General features: G+C 41.1%; 2 protein-coding genes across 6 annotated transcripts in view; one reads left to right on the top strand and one right to left on the bottom strand.

Annotated features, from left to right (window-relative positions):
- The window catches only part of INSYN2A (inhibitory synaptic factor 2A), a 40818-nt gene extending 17808 nt beyond the window's left edge, over window positions 1–23010 (top strand). Inside the window, exons 3-4 of the mRNA XM_058841876.1 lie at window positions 11058–11129; window positions 20024–23010. Of these exons, the coding sequence (XP_058697859.1) occupies window positions 11058–11129; window positions 20024–20207 (256 nt within the window). The 3' untranslated portion in view covers window positions 20208–23010. The remainder of the gene's footprint in view (window positions 1–11057; window positions 11130–20023) is intronic.
- Window positions 1–24054, bottom strand: part of DOCK1 (dedicator of cytokinesis 1) — a 266167-nt gene that overhangs the window by 157326 nt on the left and 84787 nt on the right. The gene's annotated exons all lie outside the window — the stretch shown is intronic.

The following is a 24054-nucleotide window of genomic DNA, read 5'->3' as shown; positions in this document are numbered from 1 at the left end:
ATCTGGGATGCACAAATTGTGTCATATTCCGAGAGACTCCAGGGTTTGGGATGCTGTAAGAACAGTTTGGGAAGAGGACTGTGATGAGTGCCTTCATTTCCTGCTGTGACCTTTTTATATCCACTCATTCTGCCTGGAATCACCTCTGAAATTATCTCATTTCATTATCCCTGAAACCACCTCCTAAATTCTTCCCTCTTTTCTGTCACTGGAGCTGCAGTATTTTGGGGTGTGCATCACTTACAGATCATTCCCAAACACAGATACACCCAAACACCTCAGAAACTGTAACCATCCACCTTCCTGAGGCAGGAAATCTCTTTGGACACATCTACCTTAGGAAAAAGGAGTAATTTTTGCACAAATCAGAGCTCTGTGGATCTTGTGATCCTTGGGCCAGTAATGGTTGAGTGCTGCTCACTCAACCCAAAGCAGGAGCATTACTGAGACACCAAAAGTCCATTTACCTTCCCTCCCTTTAAGAAATTTGATTTTCCAAGCTCTGAACCAGCCCTTTCCTGCTCCCCAAAGCTGGAGCACAGCAGGCACACACTGACACCTCACCACTGGAACTATTCCATGATATTCCAAAACCCCTGGAGGTTATTCCAATACCTGCTGCCAGCCCATGGGATCCCCTTGACTCCTCTTACCTAAAATTCTCTTATGTAAAAAAATCCCAGACCAACCAAGCAATAAAAGCTGACGATATAAAACTGATCACTGAAATATCCAGTATCACTGAAGGTAAAATATCCAACATCACCTAAGGTTTAACCTCTAATTCCATTTTTTTTTACCTCAAATTCCATTTTTTAAACTCGAATTTCACCTTTTTAACCTCACTTTCTTTTTTTTTTCTTTCTGTATTATCTCCCTAAAACCCATCTGGAGTTGGATGTCCAGAGGCAGGTACCAGGAGTATCTCAGAGCACATCATTTCACAGCCCTTCAAACCAGGATGAGATTTATATTTTTGATAGGCTTTTTCATTAGAGTTGGACACATTTATTCTGGGGCTGATAATCCAAGTTTCAGATCAGATTGTCAGAGTGGATAAAAAGGGCAAAGTCTCACAGTTCACAGACATCCTGGAACATTAATGTGTAATAATTCAGAGTACCTGGGTACTGTAACATTGAAGATTGAGAGCTCTTAAATAACCCTGCTGTCAGAGCCACTTTCTATCAATCCTTTGTGAGGAACAGAGTGGTGGGAGGCTTTCAGCAAGGGAATGAGGGAAAAAAAAAAAAAAAAGGGAAAAGTGAACACTTAACAACAACCAGAATGTGGAATAAACATGTGGAAAAAAAAAGGAATAATCACTTTAGCAAAGTTACTTGTCATTAATATTCTGCTTTCTCCCCCAAAAAAATGCCACTAGGAATGTTCTGAACCTTAGAAAATAGAACTTATTTTGCTAATATAGTCCAGCTTTTTATCTGCATATACTGCATGGGCACAATTCAATGGAAACTTATTTGAAATACCGAGAAAAATAATTTGATTTCTATCTGGTTGCTATTCACTGGACTTTAAAACCAAGAAGAAATGTCATTCCCCACCACAGCTCCCTGTTCCAGCCCGGGATCAGCAGCTTCAAAGTGAAATTAAGGTTCAGGACTTTTCCAGCAGATTGGCTGCAGGGACACAAAGGCCAATAAAAGCAAATGTCCACAATTCAAAGCTGGAAACACTGATGGAGTCAATTAAGGAAAGAATAAAAACAAGTGTAATCAAACAGTGTTTTTGCTAAATATATCCATAGGAATTACCATGGATCACAAGCTTCCCAATGTCACCAAGCTGCCCAAACCATACACCTGCAAGGAAAATTTTCCTGCTAAATCAGTCCTTTTTTTTTTTTTAAAAAAAAAAAAAAGAGGTAAGGAATTATCATGTTTTCACAATTAGAATAATCCTTTAATAACTGCAGCTTGGCTGCTGGCACTATCAGAATGCAGAGCCTGTAAAAATGGGACCAAAATGAGCTTTACAGTGTTAAATTTCTCACTGCTGTTCCTTCACCAGGAGATGAAACAACTGATTTCTAATTGACACCTCCTTCTGAGCCCCTGTGCTTGCACAAAGGTACAATTATCTCTTATCCTGACTGAGGAAAAATGGCAAGAAAGAGGAAAAAGGCTTGTCTGAAGATCGGGGTGTTTTGTTTTTAAGCTGCAGAGGCTCCAGCTACGCCAGGCTCCAGATTTAGGACAGGCTTAAAAAAGCTCCTGTGTAGCACATTTAGGAAAGTGAAGGTGAAGAACTGGGAGATGATGGAGAGCTGAGCTGGATTCAGGGTTGGAATGAGATGATCTTTAAGGTCCCTCCCAACCCACACATCCTGGGATCTGTGGCCTGAGGAAAACTGATGGGAGGAATTGCCAGGCATGGATGTGTCCATCCTCCGTGATCCCACCTCTGGCTCACTGCTGGAACTGTTCTCACTCACACCTGGACAAAACCAAGGTGTCCACACTGTCCCACAGCTCCTCCAGGTTTTGCTTTGAGCTTTGCCAAAACAGAGGAATTTTGAAGATGGATGAGTAATTCCCTGCCATGGAACCTTTCTTCCCATGTTAAACAGTGGTTAGTAAAATAGTGAAGTGAAACTGGGACAATTCTGAGCTTTTTGGGATGCTTTGTTGGGATGGTTTTTGCATGTCATGGAGGGATCAGTGCTCCAGGTCAAAGAGAAGGAAAACTGCCATTCCAAGGGAGCCTGGAAATCCCTCCAAACATTCCCAACTGTGTTTGGGCCTCTTTTCCTAAGAGGATGATGATGGGGGATGATCTGTGCCCCATTAATCACTGCATGAACCAACCAGAAGAGAACAGACACAACCATATGGGGGAACACTGGGATTTTTCCCCCTTGATTCCAATATCAGAGAATCCCAGGATGGTTTGGGTTGGAAAGGACCTTCAAGACCATTCCAGTCCATCCCCTGCCACTGTCCCAGGTTTCTCCAAGCCCCAATGTCCAACCTGGCCTTGGACACTTCCAGGGATCCAGCTGGGCAGGGCCTCCCAGGGAACAATTCCTTCCTTCCCAATATCCCAAACCTTTCTCCAGTTTAAAGCCACAGAAGCTGGGGGTGGTCCAGTAACTCCTCAGGATGAGAGGTTGGATTGCAGAGGCCAGCAGAGGTATTTTGGCATTCAGAAGGAAGTTCACCCTCTGGAATGGTTTGAACCTGGTGTGAGTTAGGTCATTTTGTTGATAATTAAGACATTTGTTTACATTACTGTCATCCACACAAGCTCTGAAGAAATCCCAGGTGTGGGATCTGGAACTGTGGATAAAACTCAAGCAACTGCCACACTCCTGGTGTGTGTTTCTCCTCAAATTCCCATTATCCAAGGAAATGAGAAAACTCCAAGTACTGGGACCTGCTCAGGCTGCAGCAGACAGAGCTCAGCACTTCCATGATCCTTCCTGCTGGTTTTTTATCTCCATACATTTTCCCATCCCTCTTGCAAGCACAGAATCCCAGAATCATACAGGTGGGAAAAGACCTCCAGGACAACCAGTCCAACCTGTGCCTGATTCCCACCTTGTCACCAGCCCAGAGCCCTGAGTGCCACTGGAACCCCAAGCACTGGCTCCACACAAACACCACCATCAGTGGCCAGCAATTCTCCTCCCTCTTTGAATTTTATGCTACTGCACAACATTTGGAATTTTAAATAAGTCTGGCTGCTGCAGTTATTATCTGAAGCCAGTGTGGGCTTAGAGATATAATGCACAAAGGGTATTTGAGCTTGCACTGAAATCTTAATCACAGCAAAATGATGAAATAATACCACAGATTTTGATTTCTCCCATCTTCCCTCCTTTATAGAAACAGTTCCTGGGAACAGCCTCAATTTCCAAGTCCAACCAAGCAGAATCCCAGGTGTTGTGTTTTAGGAACTCCTCAGCTCAGGGTGGGAGCAGCAGGAGCTGTGAGGGCACAAGGATTTCCACCATTCCACATCACCCCAGCTGCTCCCAAGAGTTACACACACAAAATGAAATATAAAATTCCATGGATTTGGGTGTGTAAGAGCAGTGGGATGCTGCAGGAAAGGATGGGGGTGCAGCAGATCTGATGATGAGCTGATCCAGGTAATGACCCCAAATCCAGCCCTGAATCCTCCATCCAAGGGAAACCAAAGCAGAGATTTGGGATGAAGGGGGAAGGGACAGAGCTCACCCCAGCCTCACCTGGAATGTGCTCCCAGAACCTGCTGGAAGTGCCTAAGAATTACACACCAGCAATGCAGCTGTGGTTCCACCAGAGCAAATTCCCTGGATTGTTATTAACACCTGGAGCAGACAATTTAATTATCCTGATTTTTCTGATGAGACAGCAGAGGCACAAATATTCAGGAGAGAGGTTTGACCTTGTACACACCTAATTCCTGTAAGATTTTATGATTTCACTTGAAAAACATTTTAATTCTCTTTGTTCTCACTGTGTTGTTTTTTTTCAAAATAACTCAACAGTCCTATTAAAATATATATTTATTTAAAAAACAAAACAAAACACTCCCTGACTAACCTGAGTATAATACAAAATGTATTTACAGGGTGAAAGCACTTGAATTGCTGTCGTGGGAGTCGTGCCGTACGCCCACAGTGCAAATACCTCAAAAAGCAAATTAGTCATCTGCTTCCAACTGTCAGGATACAGCAAAAGACAAACCAGTGTCTTGGAAAGAGCCTGAAAAATCTCACCATTGAGTTTCTGTAGATGGCAAAGGATTTTTTTCAGCCAAATCAATCATATCAGCTTGAAAGGAAAAGAGAGAGAAGTGTTCAGGGTGGGAGTGTCAGGTTGGATGGGGTTTGGAGCAAGCTGGGATTGTGGAAGTTCTCCTGTCCATGGCAGGAGGTGGAATGGGATTGAGTTTTTGAGAGGAAAACTGTTTTCATTGAGGTTTAGTTAATCCTTTGTTAGAAATCCACCCAGGAGCACAAAGCTGGGATCACTCAGAGCCATCTCCGAGTGCTCCCAGGGGAAAACAAAACTATGGGAAACAGGAAAAATAGACAACAAAACTATGGAAAATAAAAAAATAGTTATGAGGAAAACCAAAAATCACCCAAGCACACCAGAGCCTGAAACATATGGAACAAATCCATGTTTGAATCCAGAAGAGCCTTGAGGTAATTCCTCCAGGCACAACATCCATCCTGACTTTTATCATCTCTAAATGCAAACTGCTAATTGGTAATTATCAACCTCAGGAAAACACAGCAGCAAAAAGGTTAAAACAATCTTTCTGCTTTGAAAATGATGTCTCAAAACATATTTATAAGAGCCAAAAGCTGGCCCAAGGTGGTTTAGACCTGCCCAGACCTGGTTTAGGGGCAGAATCTGAAGTTCTTAAAGAAACCAGAGGTTTTCACCCACTAAAAACCAGATTTTGCTCATACAAATGTATTTGTATGAGTTTCCCATTGAACTAAAGTGGTAAATCTTTCCTAGGGCAGAATAAACCTCCAGGGCTAAGCAGGATTTATTTTAACCTAAAATAAGATGCAAAAGATGTACAAGAGATTTTTCTGCATTTTATGTGGCTGAAAACTGCCTTACTCAAGTCATAAGGACAAATAAAGCTCTCGTGACAAAGTGGAGTCATTTAATTGTGCCAAAAGGCAGATTATGTTCATCATAATAATGCCAATTTTTCTCTTGAAGCACACTTATTGGAATGATCAGTTCTGTAATACTTTAGAGTGGGAAACAAAGATTTTGAGAAGTTCTCCACCCAAGTGTTGATTTTTAAAGCATTTTTCAGTAAAGGTGGGCAGCATTAGGCCAGGTTGGATGGGGCTTGGAGCAGGCAGGGGGTGCAGCTGGGTGGGTTTTAAGATCCTTTCCAACCCAAACCACTCTGGGATTGTGGGATCAGTAAGTTTAACCAGCTGTGTTATGAATTGTCCCAGCAGCTCTAGGAAATAATAAAACAACTCCAATTAATACAAAGACTTCAGGAGAAGCAGGACCTGCACTTCTCTGAGCAAGGCCAGAAGTGTCACTTCAAACACACTTTAAAGGCCCACTGCCTGCTTAAGATCATTTGTTTCATTACATTTAAATAACAAACATCAACCAAAAAAAAATATTCTTGAAGTCTGTTTGTCCTCTTTGCTGATGAAAATCCATCAAAAGTGTGAGGAGCATCAGGATCATCCTGCTCTGTACCCACCACAGCCACATCAGGAAAACCCTGCCATTAGGGGACTCAGTTAATATCAATTATTCCTTGAGTCCCAGCAGAGAAGGGAGAATATCCAGATCTAATAGATCAATCCTTCTAAATCACTTTTTAGGAGTTTTTTTTCTTTGTTTTTAATAGATTCCCATTTAAAAAAAAAAAAAAATCAACATACACAGATCTAAGCTTCCCTCTCCCAGCTCAATGGGGTCTCCCTAATTTATACAGGCAAAAAAAAATATTCAAATGCAAAGATTTTGATGTTAAAGTTGGTATGTTTTAAAAAAGGCCTCCAGCAGGTGCACAAATTCTGTGTTTCACAGGGATTTAGAGTGTAATCCCCTTAGGCTGCTCTGAAAATTGCAGCCTATTCTTAGTTGCTGCCAGTCCATGTCAGCAAAATGGTTCTTCTTCATTATGATATTTTAATACTTGGGAGTGTTAATTGAGGTTAAGCTGAGGTTGTGCCCAGAACATTAAAAAAAAAAACCAAAAACCTGCCAGAAAATGAAAGTCTCCTGAAGATAATATGGAAAAATGTGTGAAAAACTGGAGATGAGATCTCCTTTCCAAGGGGAGATGCAGAGAGACCGAACTCAGCCACATCCATCCTTGCTCCAGGACCTTCCAGGCCAGGCTGGACAGGGCATGGAGCACCCTGGGATAATGGGAGGTGTCCCTGCCCATGGAATTTTATGGGATTTAAGGTCCCTTCCAACCCAAACTGATTCTGGGTTTTTATCCGTGACCTGCCCAAGCTCTGCACATCCAGGTGGAAACAGAAAATACAGGATCTAAGCTACAAAGGATGAAGCTCTGGAGCGATGGCTCCTCCTCAGTGGACATCAGAACATCTCACACAGAACAGGCTGAAACTCCAGAACATCCCTGGGATCTGCACCAGGCCAAACCCAACTTCCCTTTCTCTAAAAAGGTGACAGATTTGCTGTAGGAAACTTTGCTTTGTCAAAGACTTGACATTTGAAACAATTTATTCTTACCAAAAATAACAAGGTTTACTTGTTTACTTGGTTTACTAACAAAGGACAAAGTTTTTGGTCTCTCTCCTACACTGGAATAGTTCCCAAATTATTTTTAGGAGGAAGGAAAAAAAGCAGCTTACTCAAAACACTGCATGGCACAAGGAAAGCATCATCACCCAAAACTCTGCTCTCCTTCTCCTGGTATCCAGTTTCTGCTCTCAAATCATTCCTAGGAGTTAAAACTGATGGAAAATCTGTTTTTCAGGAAGTCTGCACTGAAAATCAACCTCACTGACTAAACTCTGCATGGAAATGCTGTGCCAGGAGTGAAATCTTTGCTGGCGTGAAGGAGATGAATTCCATGCAAGTGTTTGTGTAGAAAATGATGTGAAAACAAGAAAGTAAAAGTCCAAAGCCCTGGGGTATCAACAACAGAATTCTTTCATGAGGAGATTAATTTTTAGAGAAATAATTGAATTTATACTGTTCTAACACTCACATAATTCAGTCCTGGCTAAAGAGCTCTGAAACTGCCAAACAGAAACCAAACACTGGGACACCATGGAGCGTTCTTGGGGCTTTCAGGGAATTCTAACAGGATCACTGAAGGAAGGAAATAATAGAAAATATGCAAAAATCAGCTCTGAAAAGCTAGAAATACTCAGTAAGGAAAAACTGCTTTAAGAAGATTTAATCAATAATTAAATCCAACTAGAAGACGAATATTTTCATTATAACCGGTGAAGACTGAGAATTGCAAAGATGCTAAAACCAAGTGGAGCTGAATGTGGCAGTTGAGAGATCAGGATTTCAAACTCATCATCCAAAAATCATCTCATTTTTAAACAGTTACATCCAAGGACCATTTTCATCAGCTTAACAAGTCAGTCTCATACCAGCAAATACCTTTTTAAGTATATGGAAATCTGGAATTATTGTGCATTTAAAGACCATCAAATCATAGAATGGTTTGGATTGGGAGGGACCTTTAAGATCATCCAGTTCCAGCTGTTTGCAGGGCCACAAATAAGAATGGAAATGTCCCAAGTGGAAAACAACTTTAAACAAAACAACCAAACCAAGCTGGCACCAGCACTGAGCATTTATGGCTTTACCTATAAAGAGCAGAGCCACATCCCTCTGAAGGCAGCTATTGACTGTTCTTTATGTCCTCAGTAAATAAAGGCCTTCCCCAACTCATCTGTAAACTTTAAATGTTGTATCTTTAGTTAGAGCTTTTAGGAGCTGATCAATAGCTTGAGAAAAAAACCCATTTTACAAGTCTCAGGTTCATAGTGGGGACAATTTGAATGTCAGCTTCTCAAAGATTTGAGGAGGGGAAATGAAAATCAGGAATTGCTGCTCTTAGAGAGGATAAGAGCAAATATAAACCAGGACTGGGGTATTTCCCATAAGGAGGAACACACCAAATGGACATTTTGTTTTGTATGAATTCCTCTGCACATCTGAAGGAGGGTGGGTTTGACACTGTTTTGGTTTTTGCCTTTTTTCCTTTTGTATTCTCTGTATTCTCTCACATCATTTTGGAGCTCTCTAACCTATTTTATTAATGGCTCATTTTCCCAATAATTTTCCATGACTTTTCCCCTAGACAAAAAAACTGCACAAATTCCAGAACTCCAAGCCCTGAGAAATACAAGACTCCTGTCCTACATTGGTTCTTCCCAACTACCAAGGCTGAGAAAAACTCTCCAAGATACATTTCATTTAGTGCCTAACTCCAGAAAAGGGACTTAACCTAGAGAAAACTGCATCACCACCTGTCCTCCTAATTAGCACTTTCATCAATTATGCTAATTTCCTAAAACCTATAGAAATGTACTCACCACTGTGAGGGCAGACTTTTCTAGGCATCTTTCCATATCTGTCCCTGAAAGCCTTCAATAAAAATCCACTTTTATATTACCTCTTACCCTAAATTTATCTCAAATTTTATTTTCCAGGTTGGGAATATGAAAAGAGGTTTAGATGGGATTTTGGGCAGGAATTGTTCCCTGGGAAGGTGGGGAGGCCCAGAGCTGCCCCTGGATCCCTGGCAGTGCCCAAGGCCAGGCTGGACATTGGGGCTGGAGCAGCTGGGACAGGGGAAGGTGTCCCTGCCATGGCTGGGGTGGGATGGGTGGGATTTATAATCCCTTCCCACCAAAACCATTCCATGGTTCCATGATGTGGCTTCTGTGTGACGTTAAAAACCAGCAATGTTGGTAATCTGAGCATGTTCCTCTGATTAAAAAGCAATTTGGAGGCCAAATAACAACCACCATCCAGAACAGCAAGAACTCCACGTTGCATTTTGCTTTCAGAAGGAAAAAAAAAGTCTTAAAAGAAGTGGATTCACCCTTTTCTGAACTTCCACTGGTGCCACCACTGTGCCAAGAGCTGCACCCACAGCCCCAGAGCCTTTGGCTGTGCCACTCATAATCCTTAAAATGCTAAAGAAAAGTGACACAGGCCCAGCTGATCATTTTCTGAGCTACACAAACAGCCTGCAGCACCTCACAAATGCTGATTTTTCATCCTGGGGACAGCCACATCAAACAGTTGGTGCAGAATTTCCCATTAACACTTGAGATTGCACAGGCTGGATGTTTTTTCAGGTAAAAAAATTAATTAAATTAATTTTATTTTTTTAAATTTTTTTTTCCTATGCTGGATTTTTTATTTTTGCTCATTGTCAGGGCAGCAGAGGAGCTCTGTCCCTGCAGGGAAGGGGAGGGAAGGGGCAGAGATGCCCCTGGTTAAAAAAAGCAGTAATTGGAGTTCAATCAGCTGCACTGCCTGGCCTGGAGGGCACAACCTCATTCCCTGAAGGAATCCTCACTTGGGTCCATTTTCCACATCTCCAAAGTTCCCTGGACAAATTATTTCTCTGCTTCTTCTAAAAACAACTTGGAAGAAATGTTGTCAGCACCTGCTTCTACATAACAAACCAAAATGAACTTCAAAAGAGCCTAAATTTGTGATTTTACCAAGAAAAATCTAAGTACCAATGTACAAATATTGAATTTTCAATTGTCATTTTAAAATGAACTTCAAAAGAGCCTAAATTTGTGATTTTACCAAGAAAAATCTAAGTACCAATGTACAAATATTGAATTTTCAATTGTCATTTTAAAAGGAACTTCAAAAGAGCCTAAATTTGTGATTTTACCAAGAAAAATCTAAGTAGCAATGCACAAATATTGAATTTTCAATTTTCATTTTAAATATATCTGCATGTCATTCATCTTCACAGGCAACTCTTCTATTTTAATGATGTATATTTATTTTTATGACATTTCTATGTATAAAAAAAGTACCTGCATACCTTAAAAACCACTTTTTAATTAAAAAAAAATAAATTAAAATGCAGAGAACAAGCACAGGTGAAGGAGAAGTCACTGCTGCAAGAGACTTCAAACCAGAGAGTGACAAAGCTGCAGGTTAAGGGAGCACAGAAAATGGCATTTCAAAGGTATTTTCTTCCTTTCAACACAAACATCCCTACAACAAATCTTCAGACCTCACTGAGAGCCCCAAAATTCCTAAACAGATCCTATTTTGCATTATTATAGCCTGTACACTCTCCTGATATAATGAATTATGTGTTTTGATTTATTGTTTAATGCTCAGAGTTTGCTTAGAGCAAAAGTGGAGAAAATATTTATTCACCCCAAAGAAGTAATTTCTCAATTTAAGCTGAATAGGGCACTTTTGATGCTATTTTTCTAATGTCTGGATTCAATATTGAAGGTAAAAAACTAATCCTGAAATTCTGATTATTACAAAAACAGTCATGGAAGGGAAAAACTTAAAATAAAGAAGTTTTTTTATACTGATTTCCTGTTCTTGTCTTTGCAGGCTTTCCTATCGGACCGGTCAGGACACGGCCAATTGTGACACATGCAGGAACAGTGCATGTATTATCTACAGGTACCTTAAAAACAACAATATTCCCATTTTTTCCTGGGAGGGAGCAATGATTCCATCAAAATGCAGGCTGGCCTCGATGTTCCAATCAACACAACAGAAATTTAATTCCACTGAAGCCATAAAATTCAAGCCCTGTGTAAATCAGAGCTGATTGTGGGCAGCAGAGCTGTGGGATGGGAAATGTTACAAGGTGTGAGCTTTGGTTTTAAATTGCTGGAGGTATTTAGGATTTTTCTGAGCAACAAGTGAACTTTAAATTTACTTTTATACTGTACCTACTTTAGATTTATTTTTATGGCCATAACAACTGGACTTGGGAAGTCATTTGGAGAGAGGGTCTGAAGAGGAAAGAGAACCAGATACAGATCCCATCGACAGTTTGAGAGTGAAATCAGGGCTGGATGGGATTTTGGGCAGGAATTGCTCCCTGTGAGGGTGAGGAAGGGCTGGGATGGAATTCCCAGAGCAGCTGGGGCTGTCCCTGGATCCCTGGCAGTGCCCAAGGCCAGGTTGGAGCACCCTGGGATAGTGGGAGATGTCCCTGCCCAGGGGCTGGAATGAGCTGAGCTTTAAAATCCCTCCCAGCCCAAACCAATTTCTGATTTTATAAACTGAAATTCCTATCCAGGCTTTTTTTTTTGGCACATCCAGTGAAGGAACAACAGGCACTGGGCATCAGGTGAAGCCATCATGAGGCTGATGATGTTTCACACTGACAGCTTCACTGTCCTTCTCTGGAGTCCCAAAAAATTCAACTGTTTGCAGGAGGAGCAGGTGAGGTGAGCACAAACGTGTCTCAGGCAGTGCAGCACAAATGAAAATGCACAAAAATGACGATCCAGTGAAGACAGAAACTCAAATCAAGGCACCAATGTAAGATTTCCCCCCTCACTCTGTAATTCTCTGCTCAGTCAGCTTTAGGCAGAAGAGCTGGAGCTATTTATTTATTAACTTTCTCTTCACTGCACAGAAATAAAGGAAAAAAGGATGGAAACCTCCAACTGACCACAGCAGGTTCTGTGCAGGAGCAGGAACCAATGGATGTCTTTTTTCCTCCTTTAAAGCCAAATTCAGAAGCACAGAAACACCCAAAGCCTCCCGTGCCTCCCCTTTGCTGTGCAATTCCTGGCTCAGAGCAGCCTGGAGGTCCAACACAGCACAATTCCATCAGGAATTATCCATGTCCCATTAGCTAGAAAAAAAATCCAGCCAGAAATTTTTGCAAATCTTCATTTCTACTCAGTGGATTTCAAGTTAAGGAAACTTCCAGCTTCCACTCTTGCACTCAATGTAAATGGAATTACTCCAGAAAAGCAAACTGGGAGAGTTTTCCCATGGAGAGAGGTGGAGTGGGCAGGTCCAGCTCCCCATTCCCACCTGAAATTCCTTTGGATATTTGCCCCAAGCCACGCTTGCAGGGGATGCTTGAGCAAATCCAGCTCAGCTTGGTGCCAGTTTAGAATTCCCAGTGCAGGAGAAAAGGGGATTGCCATTCTGGAAACAGGATCAGGCAAAGGGATAAACCAGGAATTTCCTGATTAAAGCAGCCCTGGGATGTCCTGTAGGAACTTCTGCTCCTCCACAAAGCCCTGACCCCTCTGGGAAAAGGGCAGCAGTTCCAATCCAGGCTGGGATTAAATCCAGCAGCTCCCCTGCCAAGGCTTTGCACAGAAAATGCTGCAGGGAGTGACCTGAGCTCTCTTTAGGGTGAAAGAGCTTTTAGGAACAGAAATTCAAACTGTTCAGAAATCCCTGAGTTCTTGGAGGAACCTGCCACAGGTTCAGCAGGAGGTTCTTAGTCTTGAGCTCTTTTTCCCAATTAACACAGGAGAGACTTAAAATATATATAAATAATGCCCTTATGGGATGAATCAATATTTCAAGAAAAATCCTTCACTTTGCCTTAATTGACTGTGTAGGTTTTTGGAATGTGATTTAATTTTCAACATTTTAATACTAAAAAAAAAATATATTTACAGCTGTTTCAAATCTTTATTTTCAAACAACATCTTAAAGGAGTGACTGAGTTACCCAAGTGCATCGTGAGTGTCAGGCAGAGCACAGGTGAGGAGGTAGAAATTCAGGAAATTAAATTCTTCCCCCTCAAGATGAATTTCTGAGTATTGACACAATGGAGCACAAAAGCCAGAGACAGTGGAGAAAGCAACAAAAAAGCTTTAAAAGGTTTTTAGCATCCAAAATATCAATACTGTCAGGAATAAATTCTAAGAGCCTTTTGGGAATACAGTTATTTTGCATACTAAATTTTGCTAGGATTACAAATATATTTCATATTACTTTCTCTTTATATTAAGAAGAATATTTATTTCTTTGAATAAAATATATAATATATATTCCAAAAATTAATATCTATATATTCCTTAAAAAAAAAAAAAGGGAAAATCAAGTTGCTTTCTCATTTTTTTAAAGAAACAGGAAACTGATCAAATATTATACAGTAGCAAAAAGACAAATTAGCAAAACCTGAAGCTGCTTCAAAAATCAGGAGGAAAAGAAAGACATCCCCATTTGGGTATTCAATTTTCCTCAAAATGTGATTTATTTCTGCAGTAGTTTCAGGAACTTGGAACTCCAGAGCCAGGAATCACTGTCACCTTCTCTCAGTGCACCGGAACAGCCACAGCCTTAAAAGTGACAGTAAAAACTATTCCTTGGAGCCATGTTCAGGCAGAATTTAAAACAGAAGTCAAAAATGTGATCAAATTGTAAAAAAAATCCAACCACTTGATCATTTTATCCAGTGGTTTCAATAATCATGAGGTCACAGAACACTTCCAAAATCATCTACAAACACGACACAAATTTCTGCCTGATGTTGATGCACCATTTTTAAAGACAGAAAAGGAGTTTTAGCAGGGGGTATTGCCAGGATAAAGTCAATTTAAATCCTGAGGTATTTCAATAAAAATTCTGTATATCATGGTAAACATGCAATTTTTACAGTGCAGTAAAATCTTGCTGTTAAGAAGGAATTGCACTGAAATGCAGAAACTGCAGCAATTCTGAAATATCCAAAAGTCAGGTGCACTGAAAGGTTCCCAACCTGTTTTATTCTTTATCTTTTTTATTATTTTATTATTTTTTATTATCTTTTCCTGGACCTGCCCTTTCTGCTCCTGTTTAATTTCCCATCCCACAGGAATGTTAATCCTTGATCAAGAATCTGAAAATGGGGCTTCTCTTGAATATTTTGTGTGTTATTCTCAGGCTTTTAGCGTGAATTATTTCTGGGAAGAAGCATCTTGTGGAATTCCTGCTGGACTTCCCTTTTAGGCAGGGAGGTCAGGAATTTCCAACAGCTTTTACAAGGAAATTTCAGCTTCTGGAAGGTAACTTTTAGGAGCTGAAATCCCAATTTCTGACATGGAAGGAAAACAAATCAACATTCCACTACTGTAGTTCTGTGAGGGGAAAAAAAATCACTCAAAGCTGTCTCAACCATTAATTTGGTTACTTTTTACTCCTTTAATTTATGCTGCTGTGTTTTTACTTTATATTAATTTAAGATGGACTGTCACTATCCAGCAGAAAATGTATTATTAGAATCTGTCAAATGTAAATCAATACAAGGAGTGTAAGAGGTTAAAATATGGGGATAAAAGTTAAGCAGGCAGCACAGAGCTGGAAAAAAGTTCAGTTGTAAAGGTTAGATACTTAAATATTAATTATTCAAATTAAAAAAATGTGGCAATAAAAAGTGAGCATAAGGCATCAATCCCTAGGATAGCAACAGCTTAACAAAATCAGGTGGTTCAATGCTGAGAATAGCAATTTTCATCACCTTTTTATTTCCTACCCACATTAATTAATTTACATTTTCTCATCTTATCTCTGGATTATAAGATGCTTATTGGGAAAAAAATGGATCTCCAAGGCTCCAGAATGCTGGCAGTGCTTTGGATCCCAGGCTGGGCTGATTTTTGAGCTGAAACAGGAAATTTAGCAGAGATTGCTGGGGAGTGCATTAAGCTCATTTTCAAGTGATTAGTGCTTCTCTGGATCCCATTTTTCCAGGATGTGAAGCACTAATGCTGTGTCATCCAATTAATGTGACCCACAAGGAATTCTGTAATTCCTGCTTCACCTCCCCTGCCCAGTGCCCAGGGTTCAGCTGCCCTGAGTGCCTGCAGGATTTGAGGATGAAAAGGGAAATTCAGGTGTCACCTGAGGGGCTCAGCTGGAGGGGAAGGAAAAAGAATTTCCCTGGAAGCAGAAAGAGGAAAAAACTGCCCAGAGGTTGTGCAGGCTCCAGCCTTGGAGGTGCCAAGAGACAAGAGGGGGAAGGAGCTGGAGTGAGTCCAGAGCAGGCACCAGGATGAGCAGAGGGATGGAGCAGCTCTGCTGTGGGGAAAGTTGGGAGAATTGGGATTGTTCAGCCTGGAAAAAAAATATTTGGGGTGAGCTCATTGTCCCTTCCAGTGCCTCAAGGAGCTGCACAGAGATGGAGAGAGACTACAAGAGTCTGAAGTGACAGGACACAGGGAATGGCTCCCAGTGCCAGAGGGCAGGGCTGGATGGGATTTTGGGCAGGAATTGTTCACTAGGAGGGTGGGGAGGAGCTGGGATGGAATTCCCAGAGCAGCTGGGGCTGTCCCTGGATCCCTGGAGGTGTCCAAGGCCAGGCTGGACATTGGGGCTGGAGCAGCTGGGACAGGGGAAGGCGTCCCCACCCAAGAGGTGGGAATGGGATGAGTTTAAAGGTCCCTTCCAACCCAAAGCAGCCCATGATTCCATGATTCTCTGATAAATCCCTCTGCAACTCCATCCTAAACCCAGATTTCTCTGACTCAGCAATTCTCCAGTAACCAACAGATCATGAGCAGCCAAAACCTGAAAATGATTCATGACAACGTGTGACTGTGCTAGAAAGTAAGAAGACCCATCCATATCTCAGAGCTTGTTGCTCCATAGCCTCCCACAGTCCATATGTTTAATCCCAATGGTTCTCACTCCTCAAATTCTGCTTTCAATCCCTCATGCAGCAACTAAATTAGAAAAGGTTCACTGCTGCCTGCAGGCAAAAAGTAAACTCGTTAACATAAATTGTCAGAAACAAAAAGCCAAAACCAGCAAATTCATCACATCAATGCCTCAGGTCCCCTAAAGGGGCTCCAGGAGAGCTGGAGAGGGACTGGGACAAGGGATGGAGGGACAGGACACAGGGAATGGCTCCCAGTGCCAGAGGGCAGGGCTGGATGGGATTTTGGGAAAAAATCCTTCCCTGGCAGGGTGGTGTCAAAATAAAATCATCCAAGGGCTGCTGGTTGATTTTATTTGGCCCAATTTTCCTGCACTGATACACAGGCAATTGCCCTAAAATGGGAAGTTTTGGTTGCAAACCTTGTAAGTCTGCAGTGATTCTGGGGACAAAACATGGAAATATTTATCACAAATAGAACTTTACTACTTGTAGTTATTGATAAAAACAGCCCCTCTGTTTGGAGGAAGAATTTGGGATAGACATTAAACACAGAAAAGCTCTCAGTGCTCCTAATCTAACAATATTTAACAACATGTAGGGAAGTAAAGCTTTAGGATGTCCTGACCAGGTGTGTCAGGCCAAGGTTTTTATTAAATACTATTTAAGATTCGTCTCTTGTTTCTGTAGGGCTTGTTCAGAATTGTCAGTCTATTGAAAAATGGGATTCTATTATTAAAGTAAAAATGCTTCTGAAGCAAGTAATTCCCATCTCCGTGTGTAATGCCAGGAGAACAGGAGAGTCCTGGATAATTAAGTTAATGGAGTTATTATGGGCAGGCTTAAGGGACAAAATCCAAGTTTGAAAGTGAAAAGAGGCACATGGCAGGGAGGATATTTCAGGAAAAGGTCATTTGGAGAGAGGACACCTGGAGATGCTGAGGGGACAGAAATAGCACTGAGCAAAACAGGATTGGCAGAGCTGTGACAGGTGACAGAATCAAGCTCAGGAATGCAGCTCGATAACAAAAATATCAATAAATCCTACAAATATGGAATGTTTGCTGAATTTAATCCCAGGAAGTGGCCAAGGAAAGGTTGGTCAGGGCATGGAGCAACCTGGGATAGTGGAAGGTTGGAACTGGATGATCCTGAAGGTCCTTTCCAACCCAAACCTTTCTGGGAATCTGTCATTGATGATGATTAGTAGAATTTAATATGATTAATATAAAATTAAGGAGTACAAATAAAGCCAGCTGTAGATAACAGAGAAAGAAATGTGAATTTTTTTTTTTTTTTAAAAGTCTTATTTATTTCTGCAGCACAAAGAGGGATAAGTTAAAGCCTAAGTTTGCAATCAAATAATTTACCTGATGGAGCAATTCCATTAAAACACCTCCAATGCTGGATAAATTGATGCTGATAGACACCAATCAATTATTCTGCAAAACTTACCGTTCTAAATGCTGAAATAACACAAATGTTTTTCCTTCAGCCTCTTTATACCCTTCAGAAGGGAAATATTTCCCTTGGATGTGAAGAGCTGGAAGCTGATCTGTGCTGCAGCAGCAAAAGGCAATAACATGGGGCTTGTCAGATGGACCAGAACTAAGATGCTTTTTTTCTCTTGAGGTCTATCTTTAATAGGAATTGATTATATAAAAAATTACTCTCTTCAGCAAGGGGGTTTTATAACCATTTCTTTTTTTACAGAAATTTCCAGCAGCTCTTAAGAGCCTCCCTGCAAGAATAATGTTTGAAAGGAGTAAAAATGAACTCAGGCAATGCCAGAGTTGAAAGGGGTTTTTTTTCCTCAAAAAAAACCTTTATAGTGAGGAAAAAAAAACCAGATACAATACATGCTAAATGCTGCACTTTAAATGAGATTTAGTGAGCTCTTAGAGAAGCATCTCCCTCATTCCAAGATTTTCTGTGTCTTACTGACAGAATTCCTGCTCTGGGACATTCCCAATGAGCTGATATCCACATCTCACCACTAAATTCATGCTGAACTTCTCCAACCAACTATTTTTTGCCAGCTACACTGCACACAGAACATGTTATCACTGAAGACAACACTGTTTTTCCATTAACAAGGAGGAATATTAATCAGTAGGCTTGGAATGTGCTTCTGCACCAATTCAGCTGCCTCCTGAAAATTCACCATTTTACACTTCCAGCATTGAGCTGAAATGTTTAAAATTATCTTTGATTTGGAATGGCTTTTTATTCATTAAAAACATGGCAATGGTTAAAATATTCTATTTGAATTCTTACCTAATGCATTTCTCTTCTCTGCTACTGAGTTTATCCAAATCACTGAAATGCTGAAATTTTTGCTAAAAATGGATTTTTACACTTAAACCAAACACCAAATTAAGCAAAGCCAGATGTAAGAAGATCTCACACCTTTCCAGCTCCCCTTTCTGGGGCTCCACCAGAGTCCTTGCAGTCAGAATCATCACTTTAAAAAAAAAACAAAGCATAAAATTCTCCCTATCCTTCTCTCAGCATCTTTGATTCCAAAGAGGAAAATAAACCCCACCTAAATCAGCAGATGGTGTTAGATGACATTTTGTGCTCAGTTTACAAAGCCTGTGTAAAGTGAAGTCCACCCAAATTTCCCCTTGGAAATCTTTAGCAAGATGATGATTTCTGATTGGATTTTCTTTTCCAAGATGATTTTTTGATAATGATTCTGTTGGAGAATTCCCTCAGAAATGGCTGCAGGTGTTCTGAGCCATATCCCTGCACCCCTTAAGTCAGACAAGGCTTAAACTGAAGTTTAAAATAATCTCTTTCTGGATCAGACCTGGGGAATCACATCTTACTTCTCCAGTGGTTCACTCCAAATAAGCAATGGCAGAAATAAGATATTTAATACTAATTCAAAGTGAACTCAAACTCAGGAGTGATAATTTCATATTTAGGTAATGATGAAAGCAACCAGTGCAAAGCCCAAGACAATTCAGCAGTGGAGGGGGACAGGGAAGAAATAAATGAATCCAAGTGTCTAAATTCCCAAAATGTCCCCCTTTTAAATTCACCCTCTGGTATCCAGAGGCCCCTCTGCAACAGGGTTGGACCAGACATCCTTCAGAGATCACTTCCAACCCCAAATATTCTACATGAGACAGGAACAGCCTCAATGCAGAACGTGGCCAGAGGCTGCTGCACAAACCCAGCCAAAAGCACCGAGTTCCAGGGTATTTCTGAGGGGCCAAAATTCAGTTTCCACCATCAGATGGGATTTTTGTTCCATTTTATGCTGTGGTTCCTTTGGTTTATAAGGTGGCCTCAAAATGCTCTGCAGCACAAAGCTTAAATAAGGGTTGGAATTTCATCTCAATTGTGGTTCTTAATTGCTGGAAGGAATTTGTAGCCGACAGTGTTTGGAATTCAGGACAGGGATTTGACAGCTTCAGTCTGTTTTCTGAAGGCAAGGATGCACTATAAAGGAGAATTGCTTTTTAATTGATCTATTTATCCCACACATGCATATGAGTCTATACATACAACAGGAACTTGGTGAAATTAATCTTTTCCATAGTAAAAGTGGCAAGGAACAGCTCAGGTAAAGAATTTCTGGGATAACCTCCTTGGTTCTTACCCAAAGAACAAGATGCTGGTGCCTGGCTGCCACCCTGACCTCCCAGAAGGGAGAATTGAGCCTGGAAACCCTCAAAAATCATTTCTCACCAAAAAAAAGCTGTATTTCTAGCATTCAGTCACTTCCCAGCACCTCCACCATAAGCCTCAAGACCCTCCTTAACAGCAGGGAAAAGCTGAACAATCCCATTCCTATTGCTCCTCTGTGATATGTCCCTTTTTGAACTTGCCCTTTCCATTTTGGTGCCACAACCATTTAACCTCCATAAATTAAGCACTTAGACATTGGGTTACATTTTTTTTTATCATCATAAATAATGAGTGTTTTTTTTCTTCCCATTTCTAGCGTGGAATTGGATTTTAAACAGCAAGAAGATAAACTACAGCCAGTTTTGAGAAAACTTCATCCTATTGAGGAAACTCAGGTTGCACCTTTGCCTTATTCTCAGGAGAGCTACTCCTCTACTCCCAAGCAAAAATCCAAAACTGAATCAAAAAAGCATGGAAGATGGAAACTCTGGTTCCTTTAACCCAAGTCCATTATGTGTGGAGTTCAAGGCCTTCTTTGACAAATATTTGGAGTTGTATCCATCACCTCTGACGGGATCCTGGTGGAAGGAGGAGCGTCCTGGCCAGTTCTCACCGCGTGTACCAAAAAGGCCTTTGTACCGACGGACTCATGCCCAGGAGCACGGGCTCGGGGAACCCCCTGCCCACCTCTGCTTGCAGTTTGCCAATGTGGGATGTAAAACCTGAATGGAAATCTGGACAAAGATGGGAAAGTAAAACTGTTCCCCGTGTCCCCCATCCTCCGCTCAGATCCGTAAGCGTCGCGCTGCTGTTAAAGCGTAGGCCGGCATCCTGCTCCCACAGGAATGGTGAAAGCCTTTTGGGGGGCTGGGTTGTTGTCTCTGGACAACAACGAGGGGGAAAAATAAGGAGCAAGCCTTATGTGTGCAGTGGTGTTCAGTTTTACAGCTCCATGTTGATCGGGGAGTGCAGTTTTCAGCACAGAATTCCTGGACAAAGCACAATTTTTCCCGCGGCCCGAGGCCGCGCCGATCTCCGAGATGTGACTGTGGTGTATTCTCTGCCTTCATGCGATGTAGACTCCAACCAAGCTCTCACATTTCAACATCATTTCTGGTTTAGCTGTGTCCTCACCACCAGAAGAACCTCTCTGCTGCTCAGCCCCGGCGGGGGAGCGGCCAGAAAGCTCCCAAAAATCAGGCCCAGCCTTTAAGCACCTCCAGCTCACAGGGTCCCTGGGACAACCCCTCAGTGTCACCTTGGAAAAGTCTCAACCACGCAGGAACAAAACCCCAGCCCAAAACAGACCCATCCCAACCCCCATTGTTTGCCTTTGCCATGGGTTAGTATTTTTTTTTTGTAACAGTCTTTGGAAAAACCTCTCCACTACTGCAAGAAGGCACCAGGAGATGAGGAGGCTGCAGCGCTGCTTGGAAGGAGCTGAAATTTGAAATGCTATTTATTTATTTATGAATTAAGCTTCTCAGATGGGTTTCCCAGCTTATTATAATTTATATCTCGATCTATTAATTGTACTCAGTAATTGAAATGCTTAGGGGAGAGATGGGAATCAGATTTTTCCTAATTTGGTTTGGGTTTTTTTTTGAAATGGCACTTAAAATTTTGCTCTGACGTATAAACTGCAATTTTTCCTTTAAGTATCTGCTGCTGTCATTAAACTTGCATCTAAAATGACCATTGGTGGAAAAATTCCTCATGCTAGAAGTGGCCAGGGAGTGGGAATCCTGTCTTTTGGTTTGGCTTGGGATTTTTCCCCAAGGATTTCAGATAATTTGAGCTGCATGTGACAAACTGGGTTTGAAATTGCATCCCCTGTAGCAGCAGGAAAGTACAAATTCTTCAGCCTTTAGGTGCAAGAATCATTTATTTGTATGTACTAAAAATCTGAGGCAGTGTTTTTCTTTTATACTGTTTCTCCTCTTAGCTCAGCATCCAATTTATTCCTGAGAGGAAAATAACTCCATTTTTTTTCCCCCAAAGAGCAAGAAAAGCAAGTTAAAATGGGAATAGAAATGCAGAAGATGCCTATGGCCAGCTCAATATTTGCAGTAGACCTTCAAGAGGGCTACGAGCTCTTGCACAGAAGCAAATCCTGAAATCCTCTGGTGGGAGTTGAAGGATTAGGAAGGTGATCCTGTACACCAGGAAGGGTCATTGTTTCATGTGGAAAAAAACCCGTGTTTCATGTATTTTATATTGTTTTTAACTAAAATACAGAACTGTTTAAAAAACAGCCCACACAACACGGCTTAGAAACCCAAATATTTCTAAACAAAAATTACTTTTTTTTTTTCCTAAGCAGAAAGGAATCTCAAAAAATGGGCAGAACAAGGAAAACACAGCAGTATCCATCATTAAAATAACACCAGTAATTAATGCACTCCTCCATGCTATCAGGCCTAGTGTTTGGGGTTTTTTAAAGAGATTAAACCAAGCATCTCTCCATGGCAATCAGTTCCCAAATCCTCAGTGCCACCCCTCAGCAGCTTTGTGTGTGTGCAGGGACCCTGCCACAAACCCAACCTGTTTGTGGTTCCTGACCGATCCAGAGCTCCTGGAATCACGGGAAAAGAGGGAGGAAACTCCAACTGGAGAAACCAAGAGCTCAAAGGGAAAGTTCTCACAGAGTGTTCTGTACATGTCCAGGCTATTTTCTTAAGAAGTTGCAAATTTTTAATTTTTTACATTTTTTTAAACCTGGGGAAAGCTGACATTACCATAGAGTCTTGCTTCCGACTGACATCTGGTGTTCTCTGGTACCCTCCGATGTACTTTGTAATAAAATGTTTTTGCAAGTGTGTAAAATGTATCATAATTGTATTGCCTTTAGAATCACTCAGGCTCAGGTTAGATAGACACCAAGAGAAAAAAACAAAAACAAACTAATTCTTTAGAGCTTTTAGTTCAATGTGACAGAGCTATTTTCCTCTTCATGTAGAAGATCTTGGAGGTTCTAATGAGAAAAATGAGGTTTTATTTTCAGTGTGGCTTTGCTGGATTCACTGGCAGTCCTTTGCACTTCATACATTGATTTTCTAGCTGCACTTCTCCCATCTCCTGCTTCAAAATACTTTTTAGCCAATAAATACTGCAGTGATTTTATATCCCTTGTTCTTTGCTGAGTCCTTATAATTTTCCCACAGCAACAGTTGCATTCTTTGGTTTAGAACTATGAGGAAAACACTATTCCTGTGAGTAGCACTTGGTTTCTTAAAAATGAAAACAAAAATAACTGTAAAAATACTTTTAAAAATCCAGGATAAACTGAAAACAAAAAAAAAACCAACATGATTAAAACTGGAAAATCCTACCATGGGTACAAAGTGTTTGCTTTTTCTTGCCTAAAATGCAAAACCACTGTCCATGCCTTTAATTCCACTCGATGTTTTAAAGGTTAAATCACTTTTTCCAATCAAATTGGGTCATTTTTCATGAACTTTACCAAGTTTATGTTTTTCATGAACATAACCAAGTCAGCTGTTAGATTATCCCAGGACCTGTGTATTACCACATATTATATATTGCTGCTGGAATTGAGCTGGAATTGAACCAGACTGCCACTGAAAACCCAACTGCACCAACACTATTTTGTCTGGGACAACAAAAGGGACTGCATGAAGATTTTTAATATTCCATAAAAGCCATCTGTGGTTCATTAAAATAACTGGAGTGCTACAAATGTGTCCATTTGCTCAGGTGAGTGCAGCTCATTCCCATAAACGTTGGGAGGGAATGCAACAGGGATGGTTTGACAACACAAAAAAAAGAACTCAGTATTGGTGATGGAATAAAATGATGGCTTCAGTGGCAGTGAAATTAGCTTGTAATATGTGATTTCAAATGATTTTGAAAGAGAAGAAAACATGTGACTCAATACAGCAAAGCAGTTTTACATGGGAGAAGTTTGGTGAAGGAAATGAGGTTTTCTCCTCAGCATTTTGGAATCCATGAAGCCTGACCAGGACTGATTTTAAGGCACAGGAAGATAAATTTACATCCAGATTCAACTCCTGAATAACTAAGTGCAGCCCCAGAAGTCTCCTGTGACCATCAGTAACTCTTATTTCAGGATTTCACTTGTATTTTACAGCCTTTTGGAGAGGCCTCCAGTCTGGAAGTGCCGAGAGATGGACAATCCACCATGGTGATTGATTGATTGACTGACTGATTGACTGATTAATTGATTATCCAGAGTTCTCCCATCAGTGCCACTCTGCTCTGCATGACCCTTGTCACTCTCCTTGTTTCAGGTGTCACCTGCACCCCACAGGGATTCCCCTTCTCAGTCTCCTTCCAGAACCCTCAGAGACTCCACAAATCCCTTTT

Source organism: Poecile atricapillus, chromosome 6 (assembly GCF_030490865.1).
Source record: "Poecile atricapillus isolate bPoeAtr1 chromosome 6, bPoeAtr1.hap1, whole genome shotgun sequence".
Lineage (NCBI taxonomy): Eukaryota > Metazoa > Chordata > Aves > Passeriformes > Paridae > Poecile > Poecile atricapillus.
This window is presented reverse-complemented; position numbering and strand designations above follow the sequence as displayed.